Raw genomic sequence first — 23,536 nt, 5'->3', positions numbered from 1 at the left:
TATTACAAGCTATGCGTTTCTTTTTTTGAACAGTATACATTTCTTGCACAACTTGCAGTAGTTTGCCTCCTATCCCTATCTCCTGCATCTTATATAGTAATCCTGTGTGCCAGATACTGTCGAATGCCTTAGCGAAGTCAATGAAACAGCCGTACAGTCTGCCATTTGTAGTTCTGAGGGTATCATTGACTAGCTTTTTTAGGATGAACACTTGGTCTTGCGTTCGAGACGATTTTCTGAAGCCGGCTTGCTCTTTAGCTAGCAGGCTGTTGTTCTCGAGGAAGTTTGTTATTCTATTGTTAATGACCTGACAGAAAAAGTTTGCCATTGTGTTGTTAAGAGTGACGCCTCTGTAGTTACTAGTGTTGTGTGGGTCTCCGTTTTTGAATATGGGCACATTCACTCCTTTCTTCCATTGTTCGGGATATGTTCCATATTGTATTAACTGGTTGAAGAGCTGTTGTATGATAGGCCTCAATACAGGGAGACTTGTTTTGATCATTTCATTTGTAATACCGTCTATTCCTGGAGATTTTTTCAGCTTTATATTTCGAGCAGCCTTTTCTATCTCTGTGGCTGTTATTGGAAAATCTAGTAGGTTTGTTTGATGTGTTTGTTGAGCTATCTTTTCTTTCATGATTGAATCACGGGTACCGTCTATCTCGGTGTTTTGACCGAGCAGCTTCTCAAGGTGGGCAATCCATTTGGCTCCACTCACTTGCGTCTGGTTCCGGTTGTGTGCGGACTCTGAGTCCTTGAGTTGCTTAATTAGTTTCCATACAGAGGAAGGGTCTTTGTCCATTGCTTCATTTAACATTGTGACCAATGAGGTTTTGTAGGTTAGTTTCTTTTTTCGTAGTTGGCTGTTGTACTTTTTTCTCTGTGCAAAATATGTTTCTCTTACACCGCGGTTGAAGGGGTCTCTGTTTAGGGCATTTAGGAGTGACCTAACTTCTTTTTCTTTGTTTGTCACATTCGTTGTCAAACCATCTTTTGTTACATCTTCGTTTCTTAGTGTTGGCCTTTTTAGTTCGGCAGGTTAGTGATATATCGGCATGTAAGCCGTAAGACAGGGAGTATCTCACTCTCAGGTCACTGAGCCATCGTGAGTCTGACATCTGCTGTGCGCACTCTCTCCAAGATGTGCATGTAAGCCGTAAGACAGGGAGTATCTCACTCTCAGGTCACTGAGCCATCATGAGTCTGACATCTACTGTGCACACTCTCTCCTATCTGTGCATGTAAGCCGTAAGACAGGGAGTACATATCTCATTCTCAGTCACAGAGCCATCATGAGTCTGACCATCTGATGTACAAACTCTCAACAGTATGTGTAACTATGTAAATCGTAAGACAGGGAGTATCTCACTCTCAGTCACTCAGAGTCGTATAGGTAATGTTGTAATTAGTAATACTGTATGATTGCGTTTGACAATTGTCCTTTTATTGTCTTTATTTTTTGATGTCTTAGTTTAGCAGGGACATATTGTAAGACACGGCATAAATAAATCCCTGCGCCTTGAATATGTGCGCGATATAAATTGCATAAAATTAAAATAAAATAAATAAATCCCTGCGCTTAGAACTGTACCCACACTTACAATATTGATTGATTGATTGATTGATTGAAGGAAAACACTGTGCAAGGTTTAGGAGCTCTGAGTCTGAATGGTACGTACTATGAATGAAGAGTGGACGCATTAACACATGTCTGAAAAGACGCGACTCCAGCAAAATGCACAGAATCTAGCTAGGCATGACGGACACACACACATAACAACAAAACGCACAGAATCTAGCTAGGCATGACGGACACACACACATAACAACAAAACGCATAGAATCTAGGCATGACGGACACACACACATAACAACAAAACGCACAGAATCTAGGCATGACGGACACACACACATAACAACAAAACGCACAGAATCTAGGCATGACGGACACACACACATAACAACAAAACGCACAGAATCTAGGCATGACGGACACACACACATAACAACAAAACGCATAGAATCTAGGCATGACGGACACACACACATAACAACAAACAAAAACATTTCTTAAACTGTGTCCCTTTAGCACACAGAAAAATCTAAGCGAGAAGTGTGAAGATTTAAATATAATAATAAGGAGAAAAGTTGACTTCGTCTATCTACATGTTTGAGGTGTTATTTATTGGTTTAAACAAGTTTATTCAGTAAATTTCATTGGAATATTGCCGTGTTATTTATTAATGAGAAAAAAGAGCGATGACATACATCGCGACAACAAACAAAAAATTACACACACACACAAAACACGAACGAGAACAAGAATTAAAAGCAACATTAACCTTACATTTTTACAATATTAAAAAAACACAATATTTTTAGACGAAAAATTCTCAAAACCCAAACAAAATCTCCGAAAGATTACCTTATCCAATCACAATCTCCTACATCCAAACAAACAAACAAACACAACAACGAAACACTCACAACAAACAAGCAGGGGTCCTGATTTGGCCTATTATGGTCCGCTGGACCCGAAAAGCAACAGCCAATCTGACAGCATTTTCAAACTGCAATAACACTTTGAAGATGTTTTCCACAGACGCGGGTAATAACCACAGATTGCGGAAGGAGCGACGTTATTTAGTTTCAGGAGTAAACATAACTTTTACCCTCCACCACAACCCTCCCCTCTCCCCCCCCCCCCCCCTCCCCGACACTGTCTGTCTCTCTGTCTCTGTCCCTGACTTTGTGAGTCCAATATTTTTTATGTTTATACTCAACCATTATTTGATGTTTTATTAGTTTAATACTTTGATGAGGTATGTGCGCAGTCTTTGCTTTTGTTTACAATTATTCTCTGTATATGCCCCAAGGACAGGTTGGAAGATTAAACCTTTATCCTTATGTAGAAAAGTTCTGAGTTCTCTCTCTTTAGTTCTTTGATTATACTGTTTTCTGTTCCCGTTGACCCTATCTTAGGGCGAGGGCTGGATGTAAAAAGGCATTATTCTTGCTTATCTATTACCCTCGATAATAAATATTTTGTCTTGTCTTATCTTGTGTGTGTGTGTGTGTGTGTCTCTCTCTCTCTCTCTCTCTCTCTCTCTCTCTCTCTCTCTCTCTCTCTCTCTCTCGGAATGCTGACAAGAAGAATGACATGCATCGAACACGATAGAAGGTTAAATGGGTCAATAATTTAACGACAATGAGGTCTGAAAATAGAAAGATAAAAATGTGGCCCTTACAAAATCAAGACAGCACAAGACAACAACGCAATACTAGACATCAAAAACGTTCCCTCTCCAGCAGTCAATAATCTCCCGACCCCAGCCCACCACTAATTGTCACACTAGCAGCAAAACCCCAAAACAACACAAACAAGAAACTAAGTCCATCTCACGATGAACACGAGCCGAAATCATATGCACTCGACTTATGAAATAGAAAGAAATCAAATACGACGAAGAGAAGAAAAAGTTTGAAAGTACCATTGAACTTCCATGTCGGCGTGTGGCTGAGCTTAAAATAGGAATGTTGTTGCAATCTGTTTTTGTTGAAAATTGTGGTAGTTGTTATGTATTATTTTAAGAGCAAAGGAATGATGGGAAAGAAGAAAAAAAACCAGGAATAAATGTGAAAATAATATTATTTCGAAATGTCTCTTACAACAAAGTCATAAAGGACAAACAGTATTGTGGAAAAAAATGTACGCATTAAATGTACAAGAAAAAACTTCTACACAAATTATGTTGCACCCGTGCACACCATTGTATTGAGATCAATGGTTAAAATAGTAAACGAAGTAATTGCTGTCGAGGACTAACAAAAAGATATTTAACAAAAGATTGATTGTTCAGTTATTAAATGACAAATTTTTTGGGTAACCATCTTGGCTTAACCACTTGCACCAGAGAAAGTGAAATGTCACACAATGTCTTGAAAAGTTCAATATGAAGTGAACACAATGTGTTATATATCTATTGATAATAACAACAATTGCATTTATTTATAAAAAGAAACGTTTGATACTTTTACCAAACAGTTAGTATAATGCACGCTCTACCTGTATTCGTCTTTAAATTCTGCAAGACTGAAGCGAAAGAGGTCTGTCTCGGTTTTGTGGTCAGTTTGTTGTGTACATTTACACACGCACAACGAACAACACATGCACAGGCCCGGGGGAAGCTCTCCTTTCTTATGTCCGACCATAGACGTATACATGTAGTTTACATGTTTATTAGTCATCTATGTGATTAATTACGTGTATGATATGACGGAGAGTCGCATCGGTTTGATGCCGTGAACCCAACCGTGGCTGTCGTTTGAAGTAGCCTACGTCTTTATAAAGATTCATTTACATTCTACTTCTGACCAAGGCATGTTTGGTACCTACTGAATCCTTGTTGCGTGTAGTTTTACGTGGCACGTTGCCCAAAGTTGTATTCTTGAGGAGCATAAAATAAAACGTGTTACAAAGTTATCTCAAAACTCTGCAGTGACTGCTCGCGCAGCAGGTCAGCTAATTATAGCACGCAGCCTCCACAGACAGTTCCCGAGCCGAGACCATATGACTCGCCGCTCCTGCGGCTCGTCAATAATAACAAGTCGCGTAAGGCGAAAATACAAGTCAAGCTCAGTCAAACTCACAGAATGAAACTGAACGCATTGAATTTTTTCCGCAAGGCCGTACACTCGTAGCATCGTCTGTCCACCGCTCGTGGCAAAAGCAGTGAAATTAACAATCCAGAAATGCGCGGTAGCGGTTGCGCTGAGGAGGATAGCACGCTTTTCTATATCTCTATTCTTTTTAACTTTCTGAACGTGTTTTTAATCCAAACATATCATATCTATATGTTTTTGGAAGCAGGAACGGACAAGACATAAGATGAAATTGTTTTTAAATCGATTTTGGACATTTAATTTTAATCATAATATTTATATTTTTAATTTTCAGAGCTTGTTTTTAATCCGAATATAACATATTTATATGTTTTTGGAAATCAGAAAATGATGAAGAATAAGATAAACGTAGTTTTGGATCGTTTTATAAAAAAATAATTGTAATTACAATTTTCAGATTTTTAATGACCAAAGTCATTAATCAATTTTTAAGCCACCAAGCTGAAATGCAATACCGAAGTCCGGCCTTCGTCGAAGATTGCTTTACAAAAATTTCAATCAATTTGATTAAAAAATGAGGGTGTGACAGTGCCGCCTCAACTTTTACAAAAAGCCGGATATGACGTCATCAAAGACATTTATCGAAAAAAAATGAAAAAAAACGTCTGGGGATATCATACCCAGAAACTCTCGTGTCAAATTTCATAAAGATCGGTCCAGTAGTTTACTCTGAATCGCTCTACACACACACACGCGCGCACAGACAGACAGACACACACACACACACATACACCACGACCCTCGTCTCGATTCCCCCTGTATGTTAAAACATTTAGTCAAAACTTGACTAAATGTAAAAACGCAACTGTTAGTCAGACACGAAGACACGAGAACAAGGAAGCTGGCAATAATGATGGGCTAGCTAATGACTTACGGACGTAGAAAGGTTAAAGACAGTCAGACATGATAGCGAAGGGCAATTCTTCCTGCTACTGGCCACAGACATCCTCAACCTCGGATGTAAACCTCATTTCTTCAGCAACAGACATACGACGCGATAAACAGTTGTTATCGAATAGCCTGCAATTGGCCTTAACAGGCTTTTTGGTTCTTTTCCTGTACGTTGTTCGGTGTCAAAGTGTGTGTGTGTGTGTGTGTGTGTGTGTGTGTGTGTGTGTGTGCGTGTGAGTGTGTGTGTGTGCGTGAGAGAGAGAGTGAGAGAGAGAGAGAGAGAGAGAGAGAGAGAGAGAGAGAGAGAGAGAGAGAGAGAGAGAGAGAGAGAGAGAGAGAGAGAGTTCAGCGTGTATACTCAAGTAGCTAGCTGAAGATGCACACAAGCCTTGCGTTAAAATGTGTCCTTGAACAAGGCTGTTGACAGTAATTCAAGATACAAGAAGTTTTATTGTCCTCATCAATACAAGGAAATTTGGCATGTGTGTGGCAAGACATGATACACTGATACATAGACATTTACAAAACACAACTGAAGTTCAATATCAGCACACCCTTACGCAACATACCCACTACTTCATACACACAGGCTACATGTGCCCCTCGGACGTACGCAACCCACAATTCACCCAAATTCATCCATCAACATGAAACAAACAACCAAACGAAAAGTGTCTTTTAATGACGACAAACAGTGACAACACACGCAAGCGACTTGAAACATCTAACATAGCAAATCCTCGGAGGACTTTTTTGTTTGTTTGTTTGTTTGCTTAACGCCCAGCCGACCACGAAGGGCCATATCAGGGCGGTGCCGCTTTGACATATAACGTGCGCCACACACAAGACAGAAGTCGCAGCACAGGCTTCATGTCTCACCCAGTCACATTATTCTGACACCGGACCAACCAGTCCTAGCACTAACCCCATAATGCCAGACGCCAGGCGGAGCAGCCACTAGATTGCCAATTTTAAAGTCTTAGGTATGACCCGGCCGGGGTTCGAACCCACGACCTCCCGATCACGGGGCGGACGCCTTACCACTAGGCCAACCGTGCCGGTCCCTCGGAGGACTTGGGAAATCAGGACATGGCAGTCTCCAAGACCCCCCTCCCCGTTGCGACCGGAGGCTACTAACGACTTCATCTCTGCGCCCAAAGGAGCCAAGGACGTGACTCGATGTTTCCCCTCCCTCATTACGGCAATACCCCAGGCTTTGTTTTGGGCGGGGACGTAGCTCAGCTGGTAGCGCGCTGGCTTTGTAGCCAGTTGGTCGCTATCAGCGTGGGTTCGATCCTCACGTTCGGCGAGGAATTTATTTCTCGGAGTCAACTTTGTGCAGACTCTCTTCGGTGTCCGAACACCCCCGTGTGCACTCATGCGCACGAAAAAGATCCCACGTTCACAGCGAAAGTCTCAGGGCTTGGAAAACACGAAGACACGCATGCATAATCTTTCGTCTCTGATTATCATGATCGTATTTCGATACTTTGACGAGACAAACCCAATGCTGGTGTGTCGAAGAAGACAGCCACAGCGGTCTTGTTCGAATCAAAGTATCACACCATATCTTCAGCGTATTACCAATACCTGTCCCAACATAGACCAGTTGGTCTAAGAGGACGTTAAACACTAATAGTCAGTCAGGCTTTGTTTTTCTTCTGCTACCTAACTTACCCCCCCCCCCCCCCCCCATATCCGTCTCCTGTCCAGCAGTAGACCATCATCCCTCTCCCCCCACCAGTTGCTTTCTCAGATTCGCCGCTCGCCAAACTAAAATCCATTTTAAAGACTTTAATTCCAAGGAAAAATGTCCGTAATAGTATCACAGTGAAAATAACTCAGGGGATTGTACACCATGTATAGACAATACAATGCTTGTTCTTGTTCTTGAGGCCTGAATTTGTGAGATTTTCGGCGGTCTCAGAATCTTTTTACCTGTTGTAAAAGTACTTCGGTTGTGTTTTGCTCAACTCGCTCACAACCCCACCTGCCCCCTCCCCCAAACTTCCATCTCTTGCCCACAGAACCAGTACCCCCCCCCTCCCAATCTCTTCTCCTCAGAATGTTGAGGCGTGTTGTGAAGAGGCTTGGGCCCAAGATGGTGCCAATTACCTTGGTCTGCTAGTGACTGACTGTGGGCAGCCTAGGTACCTACCCACGGGCACAATGCCTTTCTGGCGGCGTTCTTGTGGAGAAGTTTGTTGCTGGTCTTGGGTCATTATCTTCACACAGCTAACGAGCTGGGCAGAGACTGAACGGGTGGGGGATAAAGAGGGATATAGGGGGGACCTTAGCCGGTGTGACGTTTTCATCTTTCGCCGTGTTGATATTTCGCTTCTCGGCCTCGTTGATCTAGTATTATAAACTCTACACTGAACACAAAAAAACACCCTTCGATAGTACTGATGAGCGACCTTGTGTACCTTACATTCATCGGGTCAAATTTGTCCAACCAATTTGTTTTATTTAACTTAGAAATTTGATTCATTCTAAAATGTTTTCCTTCTTACTCAAGGGACGTAACCACTCAGTACACGTTTTCGAAGAATTCGATTTTAAGGGTGAAATCTATTAAATTTTACCACCAATTTTCTTCACATGCAAGAAACTGACATGCTTTTCGTCCATAAATAATTTCACTTCTTAATTTTACCAGGAAACAACATTTCAGTCTTGAGTATATGTCGAGGGGGAAATATGTACACAGGCGAAAGATGAAATCGTGACAGCGGGCATAACCAAGATAGAAGAAAGCAGATGTCATACAATGACACAATATTCACACACTTTGTGTCTTGTAACACAGACAGACAGACAGACAGAAACACACACACACACGCACGCGCAGAGTTGGAGTAAAACAAAAAAAGTGGTAAGAGTCAGGTTTAACAACATTATTAGCCAAAGAACAACTCGGAAAGCTACTCGAAATTGTGAATGTAATGTTTGTTCTGCTGTAAATCACACGTTCCAATAACTAACCATTGGTTTTTTCATCTGTTTTCAAAAAGCTGACAAGCCTCTGAATATAATAACCAGATAACTTGAGACTGATCGATTTTTATTCAAGGAGAGAGAGAGAGAGAGAAAGAGAGAGAGAGAAAGAGAGAGAGAAGGAGAGAGAGGGAGAAAGAGGGAGGGAGAGAGGGAGAGAGAGGGAGAAAGAGAGAGGGGGACAGAGACCAAAAAAAACAAACGATAGATAGACAGACCATAAGACATGACAGACTGACTGGTCAATGAACAACACGAAAATTAATAGAAAAAGACCCTCAGTTTATGCCAAGACCAAGGACTACTGAAAACTTCTTTAGAGGTCCTTGGCCAAGACACAAAATTGGACCGCTCCCTCCTCTCACTCTCAGCTGTGTGTACAGCTGTTTGTGTCTGAAGCCTAACCAGTCGACACACCACGCGCACATTTCACACAACACGCGTGAGAACTTCAACACATGTCAGTCTCTAAGCTACACGCACTATCAGTATCAGCCCACTGTGTTCACACACAAAACTTGCTGACACAAACCACTATCAACCCACTGTGTTCACTCACAGAACTTGTAGACACAGAACCACGTGAACAAGAAACTCGCGTTTTACTACACACACTTCAACACATGTCAGACTCGAAGCTACACGCTCTATCAACCCACTGTGTTCACACACACAACTTGTAGACACAGAACCACACGTGTGTAAAACTAACTCGCGTTGTACAGACACACACCGCGAAACCCAAACACACATGTCTCTAACCCGACAGTCCCCATGTGAAACACACTAGTAAAAGAAACTTGCATTAACACGCACGGCAAAACCCAAACACACATGTCTCTAACCCGACAGTCCCCATGTGTTTACACTAGTAAAAGAAACTTGCATTTACACGCACGGCAAAACCCAAACACACATGTCTCTAACCCGACAGTCCCCATGTGTTTAAGGGAAACACACTAGTAAAAGAAACTTGCATTTACACGCACGGCAAAACCCAAACACACATGTCTCTAACCCGACAGTCCCCATGTGTTTAAGGGAAACACACTAGTAAAAGAAACTTGCATTTACACGCACGGCAAAACCCAAACACACATGTCTCTAACCCGACAGTCCCCATGTGTTTAAGGGAAACACACTAGTAAAAGAAACTTGCATTTACACGCACGCCACGGCAAAACCCAAACACACATGTCTCCAACCCGAGAGTCCCCATGTGTGTAAGGGAAACACACTAGTAAAAGAAACTTGCATTTACACGCACGGCAAAACCCAAACACACATGTCTCTAACCCGACAGTCCCCATGTGTTTAAGGGAAACACACTAGTAAAAGAAACTTGCATTTACACGCACGGCAAAACCCAAACACACATGTCTCTTACCCGACAGTCCCCATGTGTGTAAGGGAAACACACTAGTAAAAGAAACTTGCATTTACACGCACGGCAAAACCCAAACAAACATGTCTATAACCCGACAGTCCCCATGTGTGTAAGGGAAACACACTAGTAAAAGAAACTTGCATTTACACGCACGGCAAAACCCAAACACACATGTCTCTAACCCGACAGTCCCCATGTGTTTAAGGGAAACACACTAGTAAAAGAAACTTGCATTTACACGCACGCCACGGCAAAACCCAAACACACATGTCTCTAACCAGACAGTCCCCATGTGTTTAAGGGAAACACACTAGTAAAAGAAACTTGCATTTACACGCACGGCAAAACCCAAACACACATGTCTCTAACCCGACAGTCCCCATGTGTTTAAGGGAAACACACTAGTAAAAGAAACTTGCATTTACACGCACGCCACGGCAAAACCCAAACACACATGTCTCTAACCCGACAGCCCCCATGTGTTTAAGGGAAACACACTAGTAAAAGAAACTTGCATTTACACGCACGGCAAAACCCAAACAAACAATTCATATCTACACAGACAGATCTAGATAACAATTATCTTCTTTAAGTTTTTGTGCCTCGATATTTAATTTATTCATGTTCTTACGATTTATGTTGTATATTGTAATGCTGTGATACACCACACCTGGGTTTCTCGTTGAGATAATAAAGTGTTCTATGTCTAGTCTATGTCTATGCCCCGAACCCACGTGGAAAGAAGAAGAAGAAGAAACTCACGTTTTACTTCGCGTACAGCAAACTAAACAAACACACGTCTATGCACAGCTAGACGATTGATACACACACAAAACCCACGTGGAAAGCAGAAGAGACAACTCACCTTGAAACTGGCAGCAAAAGCCGTGCAGCGTTGCTCGATTCAAACTGAGTGTAATACTTTCCACAGAACACAACAAAACTGTGTCACACACGTGCAAAACGCCGCGCCACAGTCGAAACCTTCAACGCTTTTCTCTCTCAATTCAAACAGCCACAAAGCCGTCAGCCTCGAGCAGTCATGTTCACTACCGCAGTGGGAAGAAAAATGCTCGTAAATTACAGGGCCCAGCACAAATTTCCCCAGAACACGAGGAGTTCTGGTGTGTTGTGGTTGCCGGTTTCTACGCGTTGCGTTTTTGCTATCACAGAAATACGAGCCACAAAGTCTATCACAGATGGACGGAGAGAGAGAGAGACTGAAACTGGAAGCCCCAACAACACACAGGGGTGGCTAGAACCTTCAACACTCTACAACAATGTCTTTGACTCTCGGAATGTCTGCCTCGTCTCCAAGACCGAAACCGTGCGTTGGAGTTGATGGAACAAAAGTTTCAAACACGATTCCCACGCGTTGAAGCTCAACAAAGTTTCAATGCGGTTTGCACGTGTTCGAGTTGAAAAAAGTTTGAAGACGGTAAGCACGTGTAAGCCAGCAGAAGGTCAAGTAGAAGTGCACAGCAGAACCAGGAGCAAGTACACCCCACTGCAAACAGCGAGCAGCAGCAACTGGCAGGTACCACACACACACACCGCTACCAACAATCTGTCCAAGCGTTGCTGACAACTCTCGGCTCCGGGTGGTGGTGGTGGTGGTGTAGCAAGGAAGAAGGAACAGAGACTGTGTGAAGAACCAGAGAAACAGGCTCTGGTACAACTCTGCGGAAGGAGGGTGGGAAACTTGTGGCAGAGAAGCAGCAGTTGCAGGCAGACTACTACCTAGTGCAGACTGCGCATCAAGAAAGCGGAGAATGAGAGGTGCGTGTAGCACGTGTTCGCTCCTCAACTAGCTGCACGTCTACTGTGCGGTGCAAGGGCAGTGCGCTGCTATCCGTGTAATGCTGTACGCTTGGTGGGCTTTGGTACCTGCAGGAAGGGCGAATCGGGGAAGGGGAGAGGAGAGGGGGGGTTTCGAGGGATTAGGGGGAGGGGGAGAGGAGGGAGGGGGAGAGGAGGGAGGAGGAGGAGAGGGAAGTAGGGGGGCTGACAATGAGTGGAAAACTGGCTCCAGATGTGACGAAAGAGAGAGAGAGAGAGAGAGAGAGAGAGAGAGAGAGAGAGAGAGAGAGAGAGAGAGAGAGAGAGAGAGAGAGAGAGAGAGAGAGAGAGATTGCATGTCTTGAAGTCTTGTGCATGTTTAAAACTGACACACACAAACAGGTACAGCTGACGCTCTCGAACTGCAATATTTCGCTCAACATTGAATCGAGTAGACGAATATTCACATTGACAAAACCAATGATAAACGAACCACAGCAGCCAACAACGATATATCGATACATATTCAGATAAATAAAAATTGTAACAGTAACCAAAAAGAAATACTTAAATAATATGTATATATCACTTAATCAATAAAGATTAATATTAAAAAAAAAGCGATACAATTGACTCAGCGAAGAAATGTTGCGAGGGTGGGAGGGGGCATCGGAGGGGGGGGGGGGGGGATAGATTCTGTCCGGTGATGACGTAAATTTGGGCATCATGACTGATGACGTAGATCAGTATTATCGTCATCGTAGTTTTAGTTGGCTAGGAGTATAACTTTTCCGAGTGGGTAATCTATATTCTACCGGGATTTCATGCTTCTGCTGTTAAAATTAATTTGTACCAGCCTGTATCAGACTGATCTGATGACATAGTACAGTAAAGGAGTGGAAATCATCATCGTGTTTCAGCATGTTGGGCCGGGGAGTATAATCTTTTCCCCGTGCGGTCAATTTCTGCCCTGTGGGGATTTTACGGTGCTGCAGTCATGGTGTATAGTTAGTTTTTATTGACTTCCATGATCGAACTTTCTTTTGACACCAGAGTCATCAGAGTAAAAACCCAAGCAAATCTAAAGGAACGTTACGACTGGGACTTGCTAATTATTTGCAGTACCAAAATCAGTTAACAACTCTGGCAGCTCGGTATGAGTCGAGCTAGTTGTTATACACCTTTACTCTGGAACACCAAGACACCAACGATCACAGCTAACAAACTCAACAAAACAAGGGCTGGCCTTTAAACGAGTCGGGACACTCCCGTTCCGCATGTAGGATAATTCCAAAACTGGTTTGTGGTGACGGAAACTAGGCCTTATGCTAATCATGCATACGGGGGTGTAACCCACCAAAAACAACAACAACAACAACAACAACAACCAAACAAACAAACAAAAACCCCACACAACCCAGAAGAAACGACCTCTTTCTGTCTACGTTACCGCCGCCAGACAGTTGTGAAGACAGGACGCACGTGCATTATTACCAGCTGAGGCGTGATGTGACAGTAAGTCAGTCAAGTGGAATAGTCAAAGGTCACGGTGGCTTCAGGTCAAACATGGGTCACAGGTCACGCTACCGGCCGCGCCAAGTGCATGTTGAAAGAGAGAGAGGGGAGAGAGTGAGGAGAGGAAGGGGAGAGAGAGCTCGGGGAGGGAGAGAGAGAGCTCGGGGAGGGAGGGAGAGAGAGAGCTCGGGAGGGAGAGAGAGAGAGAGAGAGAGTCAGGCAACAGAGAGAGAAAGAGAGAGAAAGAGAGAGAGAGAGAAAGAGAGAGAGAGAGAGAGAGAGAGAGAGAGAGAGAGAGAGAGAGAGAGAGAGAGAGAGAGAGAGAGAGAGAGAGAGAGAGAGAGAGAGAGAATGTGAGACAAGGTCACGCGCGCGACCTACAGGTAAGGGAGCAGGTAGGGACGTAGACTAAGGGTGGTGTTACATGGATTTGTTTCTTTTCTCGCTTGACTTGTGTGACCAATTAGAGGGAAAGTTGGCATCGTCAGATATGATCACAGCGTCTTGTATCTAGCTCTACTTCTTTGGTGGGATTGGCGAAGACGTATGCGTGTGCGCCATGGAAGAGAACACGAACAAGAACAAGATCAAATCAGATAACCTGAGAAAGACCAAGTTATTCAAGGAGAGAGAGAGAGAGAGAGAGAGAGAGAGAGAGAGAGAGAGAGAGACAGACAGACAGACAGACAGACAGACAGAGACAGAGAGAGAGAGAGAGAGAGAGAGAGAGAGAGAGATAATTGAATTGAATTGAATTGAATTGAATTGAATTGAATTGAACTTTATTTAACAAGGATTAAGATTTAAGGCTACGCCTTTTCTTATTACTAATCTGTCCTTGAGATCCCATGAGCTTTCGATGACAATGAAGTGCAAAATGACTTTATTCTTAAATATATTTGACAGTCGTATCTGGGCAAACGATGCATCTCAACCTTCTCAAGCGCTTTCAATATAATTATACAGTCTTCCTTTTTCTTCTTCTGCGTTCATGGGCTGAAACTCCCACGTTCACTCGTGTTTTTTGCACGAGTGGGGTTTTACGTGTATGACCGTTTTTACCCCGCCATTTAGGCAGCCATATGCCGCTTTCGGAGGACAATACAGTATTTATACAGTCAAGTTTGCCAGCATGCTCGGCAGCCCCAGATACCCTGATTGCTGTTCTGGTCTGTATTAACGGGACGCCCTGTGCACCCCTCTCTCCCTCACCCTCTGATCGCACAGCACGACGCTATACGACCAAAGCCTGAATATCAATATACAGTTGGGTCTGCTAGAGCAGAAGAAAGCAAGCCGCCGCAGAGCACTCACATCCCTCTGTCCGGGCTGCCTGGGCGGCACAGCAAGAGCCTCCGATTCACTAATGACCGCAGGACCAAATTAATTGATTGTCCATCATGGCACGCGCAGGGTTGTGTGACGTCTGTGTCTGCACACACTGCGCGCGGTGTTCCTGACTTTCCTCAGCTGTACAGGGACATTCCTCTCTACCTTGCTTTCCCAGTCCTGTGAGAATGTGTGACCATTACTGCTCACCTCCCCTGACGCGTCGACACATTAGAGTAGCTCCCTCTTGATGGCGGGCCACATTAGGGTGGCCTCCCTTGGAAGCGGGCATTTTGTTTTCCATCAACTTCGGAACGGAAGGGCGAAAGACTGAGAAAGGTTAGTCAAGGCTTCCTACTGATCGAACCGATAGGGGGTATAGGGGTATAGGGGTGTGTGTATGTGTGCGTGTGTGTGGGGGGGGGATGAAGACATGAACATGTCTCAATAAGCTTCAACTGACACAATCATTAACCAGCTCTTACCGAACATCAAACCTGAATTTTATTCACGAGCTTTGAGTGAAAACAACCGCCAGATCCTGATAAAAGCAACGAAGCAGATCGAACAAGAAAGGCGACGAAGGTAACCATACAGTAAATAAGCAAACACAGATGCTTTTTCGCCGTTTTTCCTTAAATGTTTCTATTTCCCCTCTGATTTTTGCTTTTGTTGTTCTAAGCAATAATTGCAAACGCTTCTCAACAATCCATATCATACGGCTTTAGAGCAAGCTAACAAGAATAGGCTCCGAGCGATGACGTCACGTTTCTAACCCTAACAGAACGCGTCCGCCATTTTGGGAAGCTTCCGCCTTAGCGTCACTCTCTCCGTCTTTGTGCACTTTTGATTCCGCCGTTCTCGTCAATTATACCACATCTGTATGAAGCGTGTGTGGAGGGGGGAGGGGGGTATTTATAAACAAAACCACTTGATGCCATGAGGACAGAAATTTGGGAAAAAGAATAAAGTCTGCAAACCAAACTTAGCACAACTACAATAGAACAGGATGAGTGAGTGATCAGGGTGAATGAGTTAGTTAAACTGTGACTGAATATCTATTGATTGATTGATATTAAAGTGAACATTAGGGGGGAGGGGGGTTAGAAATGCACCATTGTGCACTCGCCTTGATGTAAGGAACATTACTGCAGTCTCCAACAGCTTCAAAGTGGGTTAGACAGGCTCTTGATAAAGACTGAGGCAAAATGTGCAAAATCACACATTGTCTTGTAAGAAGGAAAAATCTTCATTTGTCACCTTTCTGCACTTTTTTGACTTTGAGTGCATAGCCACAATGGTCACAGACAATTAAGATGCATCAAACAGATTTCAAAAAGACCCCAAACTGAACTTGTTATGACTATTTGTAACCCCTCTCTAAACAGCGTGTGTGGTTTGTGTGTGTGGTGTGTGTGAAAGTGGTACAGTTTGTGTCTGTTTTCATAAAAACCTGCCTATGGCTTAATTGGGAAAAAAGTGTGTTTTTCAGAAACCCCAATAGTGCTCAGGTTATAAGCATGCATTTTTTTCACAAAGATTTTTTTGTAATTCATTTGAATACCACTTTTACCAGTGGCATGTTATGAAAACATTCAAAAGAAAATGCACACATACAAAGCTATATACAATGTCATTCACAGTTGCACTGATACCAACACATCCACACAAGTTAAGAGTTCTTCAACATGAACAGAAAATCAGCTTTCAAAATTTATTTTCATTCTTAGTATTATTTACATCAATCCGTTTTACAATACAATACAATATACTTTAATGTCCGTACGGAAAATTTGTCTACAACTGATCGCAACACATACACATTACATAAGAATACACATATCAACTAGGCCACATTAAAACAGATGAGTAAAACTATAGATTTCACACACGGAGCACCTTAGCAAATCTTACACTTCACTAATACATCAGGTATTGCACAAGCTCATGACAATATAAAAGAGTGAGAGATGAACCGATAAGAACAAAATGATAAACGAATCCAGCACTAAAATCCCCCCACAAATAAAAGACCTATCTCAACAAGTAGATAAAGAGCATTAGTAAATTTAAAGAGTAGCGTCGTAAGTATTGGTACTGATAAAGATCACATCAATAACACTAAAACAATAGACACCATAATACTATACTAAAACTACCAACCATACACACACATCCACACACCCCCTCCCACACCGGCACACATACACACACAAATGTTTACAAATTGCATTTGCTTACAAATGTAAATTTATAATTAGTGACTCGCACAGTAAGATTAATTTACCATGAGATTTGTCAACAACTTCAAAGCTTTGCTTTAAAATAAAGGTAGCAACACAGATGTATCGCCGACTCTTGTATCTTATATAGGCCTACTATGGTTTTGTCTACATTCACTACACTGCCTTCGAGTTCAATTCTAACTGACACGTCACTTCCAGGTGAAACATACGACGTGACATTCTTGTCTGCATTGCCTGGAGCTGCCTCATGCTCTGCAGAGTTCACCCTAGGGATTTACCACACTTGGGCTCATGTTGGTCAAGGCGCAACAGACAAACACAATCTTGTCCAAGAATGTCACATCTTCTCCCTCACATGGAAGCAACATGTCAATTGGAATGGTATCTGTTATTATACTGTATTTCCCCCCAAGGTTTCCAATGACTCGCTCGACATGGATGCGCAAGTGCGCAAGTTTCCTTGTTTCTTCTATAGACCTTGCTTCCATCTGACACTTCCCCCGAGTAAATGCTGGTATTTTTACCTCGGCACACATCAAACCGACACTCTCTTTAATATCAAACCCCCTGTCCGCAAGAACCAAGTCACCAGGCAATAGCTTGTCCAGGAAGCCACATTCCTCTGTAATATGACGATCCGTTGTCCTCCCCCCCCAACCCTTGGAAATGAAAGAAATCTGTCCGTTAGGTGTAATGCCAATGAGATGTTTGATTGTGTTGTTGTGTTTGTAGTTTGAAAAAGTAGCAGCTTTGGCATACAAATTTGATGGTCTCTCAATAAAAATTTCAAAACAGTCAATGATCACAGCCACTTTGTTCCCAAACGTCTCCACAAACTGATGTGGCATACACGCCCGCAAACACTCGCGTCCTGGCCATGGTACAAATGGTGTCATCTGCGTGTACATAACACTAAGAGTATCTTTGAACCCACTGGCTATCGTAGTTCTGTGGATGCCAAACAAGTACGCAATATGCAACACAGGCAGTTTCAGGCGCAGACGCATAAATACCACAATCAGAAGCTGGAAAGGTGACAGCAAGCGCCCCTGAGGGAGATGAGGGGACAGATAGTTCAGCAGAACTAGAAGAGTCGCATAACTTGGTAAACCAGTATAAAAACGTACTTTCTCGTTGTCTCCTTGAAACGACTCTTCAACGATCTCCCTGCTTGCTAACTTTTTCTTGAGCTCTCTATTCTCTTCCAACAGTCTGTTGATCTCTCCTCTCATCATGTCTCGCTCCTGTTCTAACTGAGTTACCTCCTCTCTCAGCCTGGTGTTTTCCCCATCTTCCATCTCTTCATGATGACTATCATCTTCTGCATGCACGTCACCACCTTCTGCTTCTCCGTTGTCTATCATGACAGCTTCAGTGGCCTCCTGTAGCAGCTGTTTTGTTGCGGCTCTGTTCTTCTGTCGCCCATGACGCCCTGTGTCGGTGGTCTTCATCTCGCTGTGTCCAAGAAGGAGTGAAGGTGCCCAGTCGGGGTCAGTTTCCATCATCTCGTATGATGGCTTACCTGCAAAACAGAAAATAAACTACATGTAGATTAAACCTGTATCTAATTTCATTCTAATGAATAATGAAAGTATTTACAATTTAGAAAGTCTGCAAATTTCTGAAGTCCTCTCTGTACATAGTCTGAAACTGATTCCTGTACTGCACTTCAGTAAAGGCATTTATTTACTGTCCCTGTGTCAGTTGTTACTCCTTGCACTGACATGACAATCTGGTCTGTCACATTGTGCACATCAGTACCTAAGTCAGTAGGTGACGAGTGGTTCAGTGTGCACATCTGAGCAACTTTACATGAGAAAACAACAACATTACAATATTATAGTTACAGTGTCATTGAACAAAAAAGCAAAACTGTTCGTACCTGAGTGAAAATGCTGTGAGCAGACGCGCATTGCTGAGGAACTCCTCTCGAAAGTGATGTTTGTTCGCCTGATCGCTGAAATCCACGCTCTTCTTCTACGCTTTGTGACATCTTCAACTTTTGGTCCTTCGTGCGATTTAACTTTCGGAATTCTGAAAAACCGTATTCCGTGTTCAAGCTTTTCTCCCTTAGAATTATGGGACGACACCGTGCAATGCAACATACAGCAACGCTTGCCTGGAGCCATTTTTGACTGATCGCCTGCGCGAAGCGTGTGTTTACGTTCATCGGCTTCCCAACATGGCTGCCGCGGAATGTGTGACGTCACGCGCTCGGAACCTATACACTTAAAACGAAAACGAGACTTCTCGCACAGTCAAGGAAAGAACACACACACACACACCGTGGCACACACACACACACACAGACACAGACACAGACACAGACACACACACACACCTATCTCGCGGGGCGGTCCTTGTGAAGAACACCCCGCCACCAAACCATCCCTGCACCTCCCCCTTTGGTCTACCTGCAGAACTTGCAAGTCATCAAGACAAGGTTACACTTCAATGAAAGCGATAGGGGATCAAGACCAGATTCCTGCCATGCTCAAACAGGCTGCAACCATTTTCTCCTGACGTCTTTGATGCTGGATCAGCGCATCGCAATACAGTGAAAGGAGCGCTAGTAATGCTGTAACACTAATGCCTTCGAGCGAAGACTCCAGCAAATGTGGTAGATGACGAGTTAGTGAATCGCTTGGCTGTGACAGCGATATGCTCAATCTACGCCAGGTTTTCCTCTGTGTTGATGAAGAGAATGCTTCCTCAAATCTTTGTTTGTCCTGAACATATCCCTCACAATGAAAAACTAAGACCTCCAAAATCACTGCAAACACTGAGAACATCCAAACATGAAAACACAGGACTGTTTCGTGATTATTGCCCTCTTCAAACATTGTTTTCAAAAAGGAAGACTTTCGTTGAGATATTCAATGTTATAACTGACACATGTCAATTAGAAAACAGTGGTGCCCGCAAAAAAAGACTATGAAGGAACGCGAGTAATGTCGTTACACAAATGCCTTCAGGCAAAGACACCTGCAATGTAGATCATGAGAACTGGGTGAATCTCTAGGATGTGACACTGATACGCTAATTCTACGCAAATTGTGTCTACTGTTGGTGGAAAGAATGTTTCTTCCGCTTTTGTTAGTGTGCTGCTAAAGCTGTTTCTACTTCTTTGTGAAAGCCATGTGTGTGACGAATGCATCTGGCGCAAAGAGCACTGCGACCTTATAGTTATTGCCAGTATTGTGTGAAGTCCACAATGCCAGAGATGAATATTCTTGCCATGGTAACGATATGCCGAATCTGCGCAAGGCTTTCTTTGTGTGCTTTTCTTCACCATCGAAGAGAAAGTTTCTCCTTCTTGCAAATGTTGTCAGCGATAAAGGTGTCCCGTGCAACGAGACCTTTCAAATAATGCATACAATTAAAACATCAAACGGGAGAGAGTCGAAATGTAATTATATTTTTCTTCAGACATTGTCTTCAAATAGTACACCTTCTCTTAAGCATTTACAATGCTTTTATTGACGTATCTAAGTTCCAAGACTCAATTTTTAAATTTGTAAAATTTGTGTTTACATGTTTGTGTTTATCAAGCATTTTGTTTCAACGACGAATATATTTAAATCAGTAATAATTCATGATTCGAATCCTGTCGGACGTGTTTTATTTTTCAAAAAAAATAAGAAGATATTTTAAAATGATACAACATTGTAGACGCTGATGATGATTTTGAGTACATGAGAACAACGCCATTGCGCGATGCCTTCTACCAAAAGACTGCATGTTTGATGGGAATGTCCGTGAAGATATTGAACTCACTGGAATACACAAACATAAACTGCTAACGTTCCAAAATTAAGAATAAAATAACAAGAACGGTAGGTTATTTGAACGTCTAATAATTGACAAAACAAAACGTTGCTAAAAGAAATGTTTTTTGATTCTCACTGGAATACGTAGTGTAGTGTTAGTGAAGAATGCCTGTCATAAAACTAAGCAGTGTTTACCTTCGTTATGCACTACAGTCAAGAGTTGTACAAGACACTGGACAAAAAAAACCTAGGCCTATCCGTTCCCAGCGATCACTCAGATCATTTGAACAGCACCGTCCTTGTTCTCTAATCAAAGGTAGCAGCTCTCTCCACACAGTGAAGCGTACTTGCGATGACTTGAAATAACGGTTCAACTGTGACATCCTTGAATGAAGGTCGTTTTTGTAAAAGTTTCAGTTATCAAATCCTACACATCTCGTTTTCTCTTCGTTTCTCTCCCGCGAGTTCAAGCCTGGGAAATCCATTGTTTCTTTGAGACCAAATCAGGTTGAAACACCGACACTTCCAAGCCAACTCTGTTCTCTCTGGCTACTTTGGTTTCTTTCGCAATCGTAATTCGTGATTGAAGTGTTGAGTTAAGGACATTCTTAATTAATCGCAACAAACAGAATCCGTCTTCAAGGCCGAGCAGCGTACGCCAAAGGAACAGACGCATGTTGAAAGTTCAAGGAACGTGTTTCACTTGATACGCGGCAAGGGATGTGTGTGTGTGTGTCAATAATGACATCAAACACTATAACATTCTTCTTCAGAGAATAAGGCAGCTTTCTCTGACGCCACCCCAGCCCTCCTTACGGTCTTAGACATAAGATAATCTATTGTCCATACTGGCAATTAAACAATGGATTGAAAAGTGTGGTTCGTCTGCTCTTTCAATAATGTTTACACCAGCGCGCAGACAACGGCCGCGAATGTGTCGGTACAAGCAAGGTAGGCTCAGGATCAGTTTTTATACAATCTCTGTCTCACGCCACCCACACCCTTCTTGCAGTCTGCTTATAGTTTTGAAACAAGGTAGGAACAGGATCAGTGTTCATACAATCTCTGTCTCACGCCACCCACACCCTTCTTGCAGTCTGCTTATAGTTTTGAAACAAGGTAGGAACAGGATCAGTGTTCATACAATCTCTGTCTCACGCCACCCACACCCTTCTTGCAGTCTGCTTATAGTTTTGAAACAAGGTAGGAACAGGATCAGTGTTTATACAATCTCTGTCTCACGCCACCCACACCCTTCTTGCAGTCTGCTTATAGTTTTGAAACAAGGTAGGAACAGGATCAGTATTCATACAATCTCTGTCTCACGCCACCCACACCCTTCAGAGTCAGAGTAACTTTGTCATGGCGCATCTGGAACACGGCAGCATGCATGCAACAGTTTTCTTTAGCCAAGTTGTACGGTGTATCTGGACCATAAGAAAAAGTCAGAACTTCAATGACTTAAACAGATGTCAATATCTATCGCATGCGTACTGTTTTGGCTTTGCCTTGGAATGGAGGCCAAAGTATGCACGTCAGGCCACCTGTGGCTGGGTCAGGGTTTCTCCTTATATCAGTAAGTTTTTGTTTTAAATGACCTCGCTATCTTAAAACAAAATCGAAGAATAAGAAGAAAGACTAATTGGAGATTTTGAGGTCCTCTATCAGCAATACCAACCCAACGGTTGGCAAAGCAAAAAAGAGGAGAAGGCCGAATCGAGTGTCGAAAACGGGTGAAGGCATGGTTGGTATGGGTTGGGTTGGGGTTTGTTTGTTTGTTTGTTTGTTTGTTTGCTTAACGCCCAGCCGACCACGAAGGGCCATATCAGGGCGGTGCTGCTTTGACATATAACGTGCGCCACACACAAGACAGAAGTCGCAGTACAGGCTTCATGTCTCACCCAGTCACATTATTCTGACACCGGACCAACCAGTCCTAGCACTAACCCCATAATGCCAGACGCCAGGCGGAGCAGCCACTAGATTGCCAATTTTAAAGTCTTAGGTATGACCCGGCCGGGGTTCGAACCCACGACCTCCCGATCACGGAGCGTAGTTGGGTGGGGTTGGGGGAAAGAGGGTTTAATTAGTGAAAGGCAAAGGAGCAAAGGACGGCCGACAGTTGCGCCTCCGAACTTCCGACTTCCAGACCTGTGCCTACCAGCCACCAGCTGTTTCCAGTTTGTTCTTACTCCCGCTCGGTACGTCAAGTTGTGCGGCCAGTGGTAGCCTAACTCCCCCGAGTTGTCATCTTTTGTAGCCACTCTCACCCCTAACAACAGCAGTTGTCTTCTCCTCCCTCGCCCCCCCCCCTCCCCAAACAAGAAGAGTTGTCTTATCTTTACACGTGAGAACACCGTCTATAACACTGAAGGCACCCGGCATCTGATGGTGCTTTTGTCTTGTGAAACACCTGATGAGTTTTCCTGTATGACTTCTTTTCAACATCATGGGCAGGAATCGTGTGCAAACATCGTCGGGGTATGCGTGTTTTCCTTTCGAGCTCGCTTAGCGGACTTCACAAGGCGGCGCCGCGGAGCAAGTTGAGCAGAGGGCGAAGGAGCGTGATATTCTCCGTGATGAGTTTACCTACTGTTTGCATACCTAATTTTAACACGTGTTGAACAATCGCTCAAGGGTTTCCTTATCAATTTGCACACGATGCGACATCCTGAACCCAGGTCAAAAATGAGTTACTTCCCTTCGGGTTTCATTCTATCCCTGGCAGGATGCCTTGGTTTTCCTTGTCTGGAGAGGAAATCGATTTTTTTACATATTTAGATCTTTTCGTAATGTGCTATGGATATAAGCAGATTCGCGATCGTCGATAATGATTTTCATGGTGTTGTGTAATTTTTAAATTACAAAGGAATTTAAACAACTCTAAATATGGCAAAAGTGTCACGTGATAATCAACCGTTTGGTTTCGGCGCTCGCTG

At 43.3% G+C, this 23,536-nt stretch overlaps 2 protein-coding genes across 11 annotated transcripts in view; both read right to left on the bottom strand.

Moving 5' to 3' along the window:
• LOC138947097 (poly(rC)-binding protein 3-like) overlaps nucleotides 1-11,694 on the bottom strand; it is a 121,009-nt gene extending 109,315 nt beyond the window's left edge. For 5 of the 10 annotated variants that reach the window (XM_070318541.1, XM_070318542.1, XM_070318545.1 and 2 more), the window contains exon 1: nucleotides 10,824-11,693. The gene's annotated coding sequence lies outside the window, so the exon portion shown is untranslated. Of the gene's footprint in view, nucleotides 1-10,823 lie in introns of all 10 variants that reach the window. The other 5 variants (XR_011449547.1, XM_070318538.1, XM_070318544.1 and 2 more) reach the window with 2 other exon arrangements.
• Nucleotides 11,695-16,789: 5,095 nt separating this feature from the next.
• LOC138947092 (uncharacterized) lies at nucleotides 16,790-19,023 on the bottom strand. The gene is made up of 2 exons (XM_070318533.1): nucleotides 18,710-19,023; nucleotides 16,790-18,349 (listed from the first exon to the last, which is right to left on the bottom strand). The coding sequence occupies exons 1-2, from the start codon at nucleotides 18,954-18,956 to the stop codon at nucleotides 17,094-17,096; spliced, it is 1,503 nt and encodes a 500-aa protein (XP_070174634.1). The 5' UTR covers nucleotides 18,957-19,023; the 3' UTR covers nucleotides 16,790-17,093.
• Nucleotides 19,024-23,536: the final 4,513 nt, after the last annotated feature.

This window comes from Littorina saxatilis, linkage group LG14, assembly GCF_037325665.1.
Source record: "Littorina saxatilis isolate snail1 linkage group LG14, US_GU_Lsax_2.0, whole genome shotgun sequence".
In the NCBI taxonomy this organism is placed as follows: Eukaryota; Metazoa; Mollusca; class Gastropoda; order Littorinimorpha; family Littorinidae; genus Littorina; species Littorina saxatilis.
Note: the sequence above shows the minus strand (reverse complement) of the source record. Positions and strands in the feature narration are given on the sequence as shown.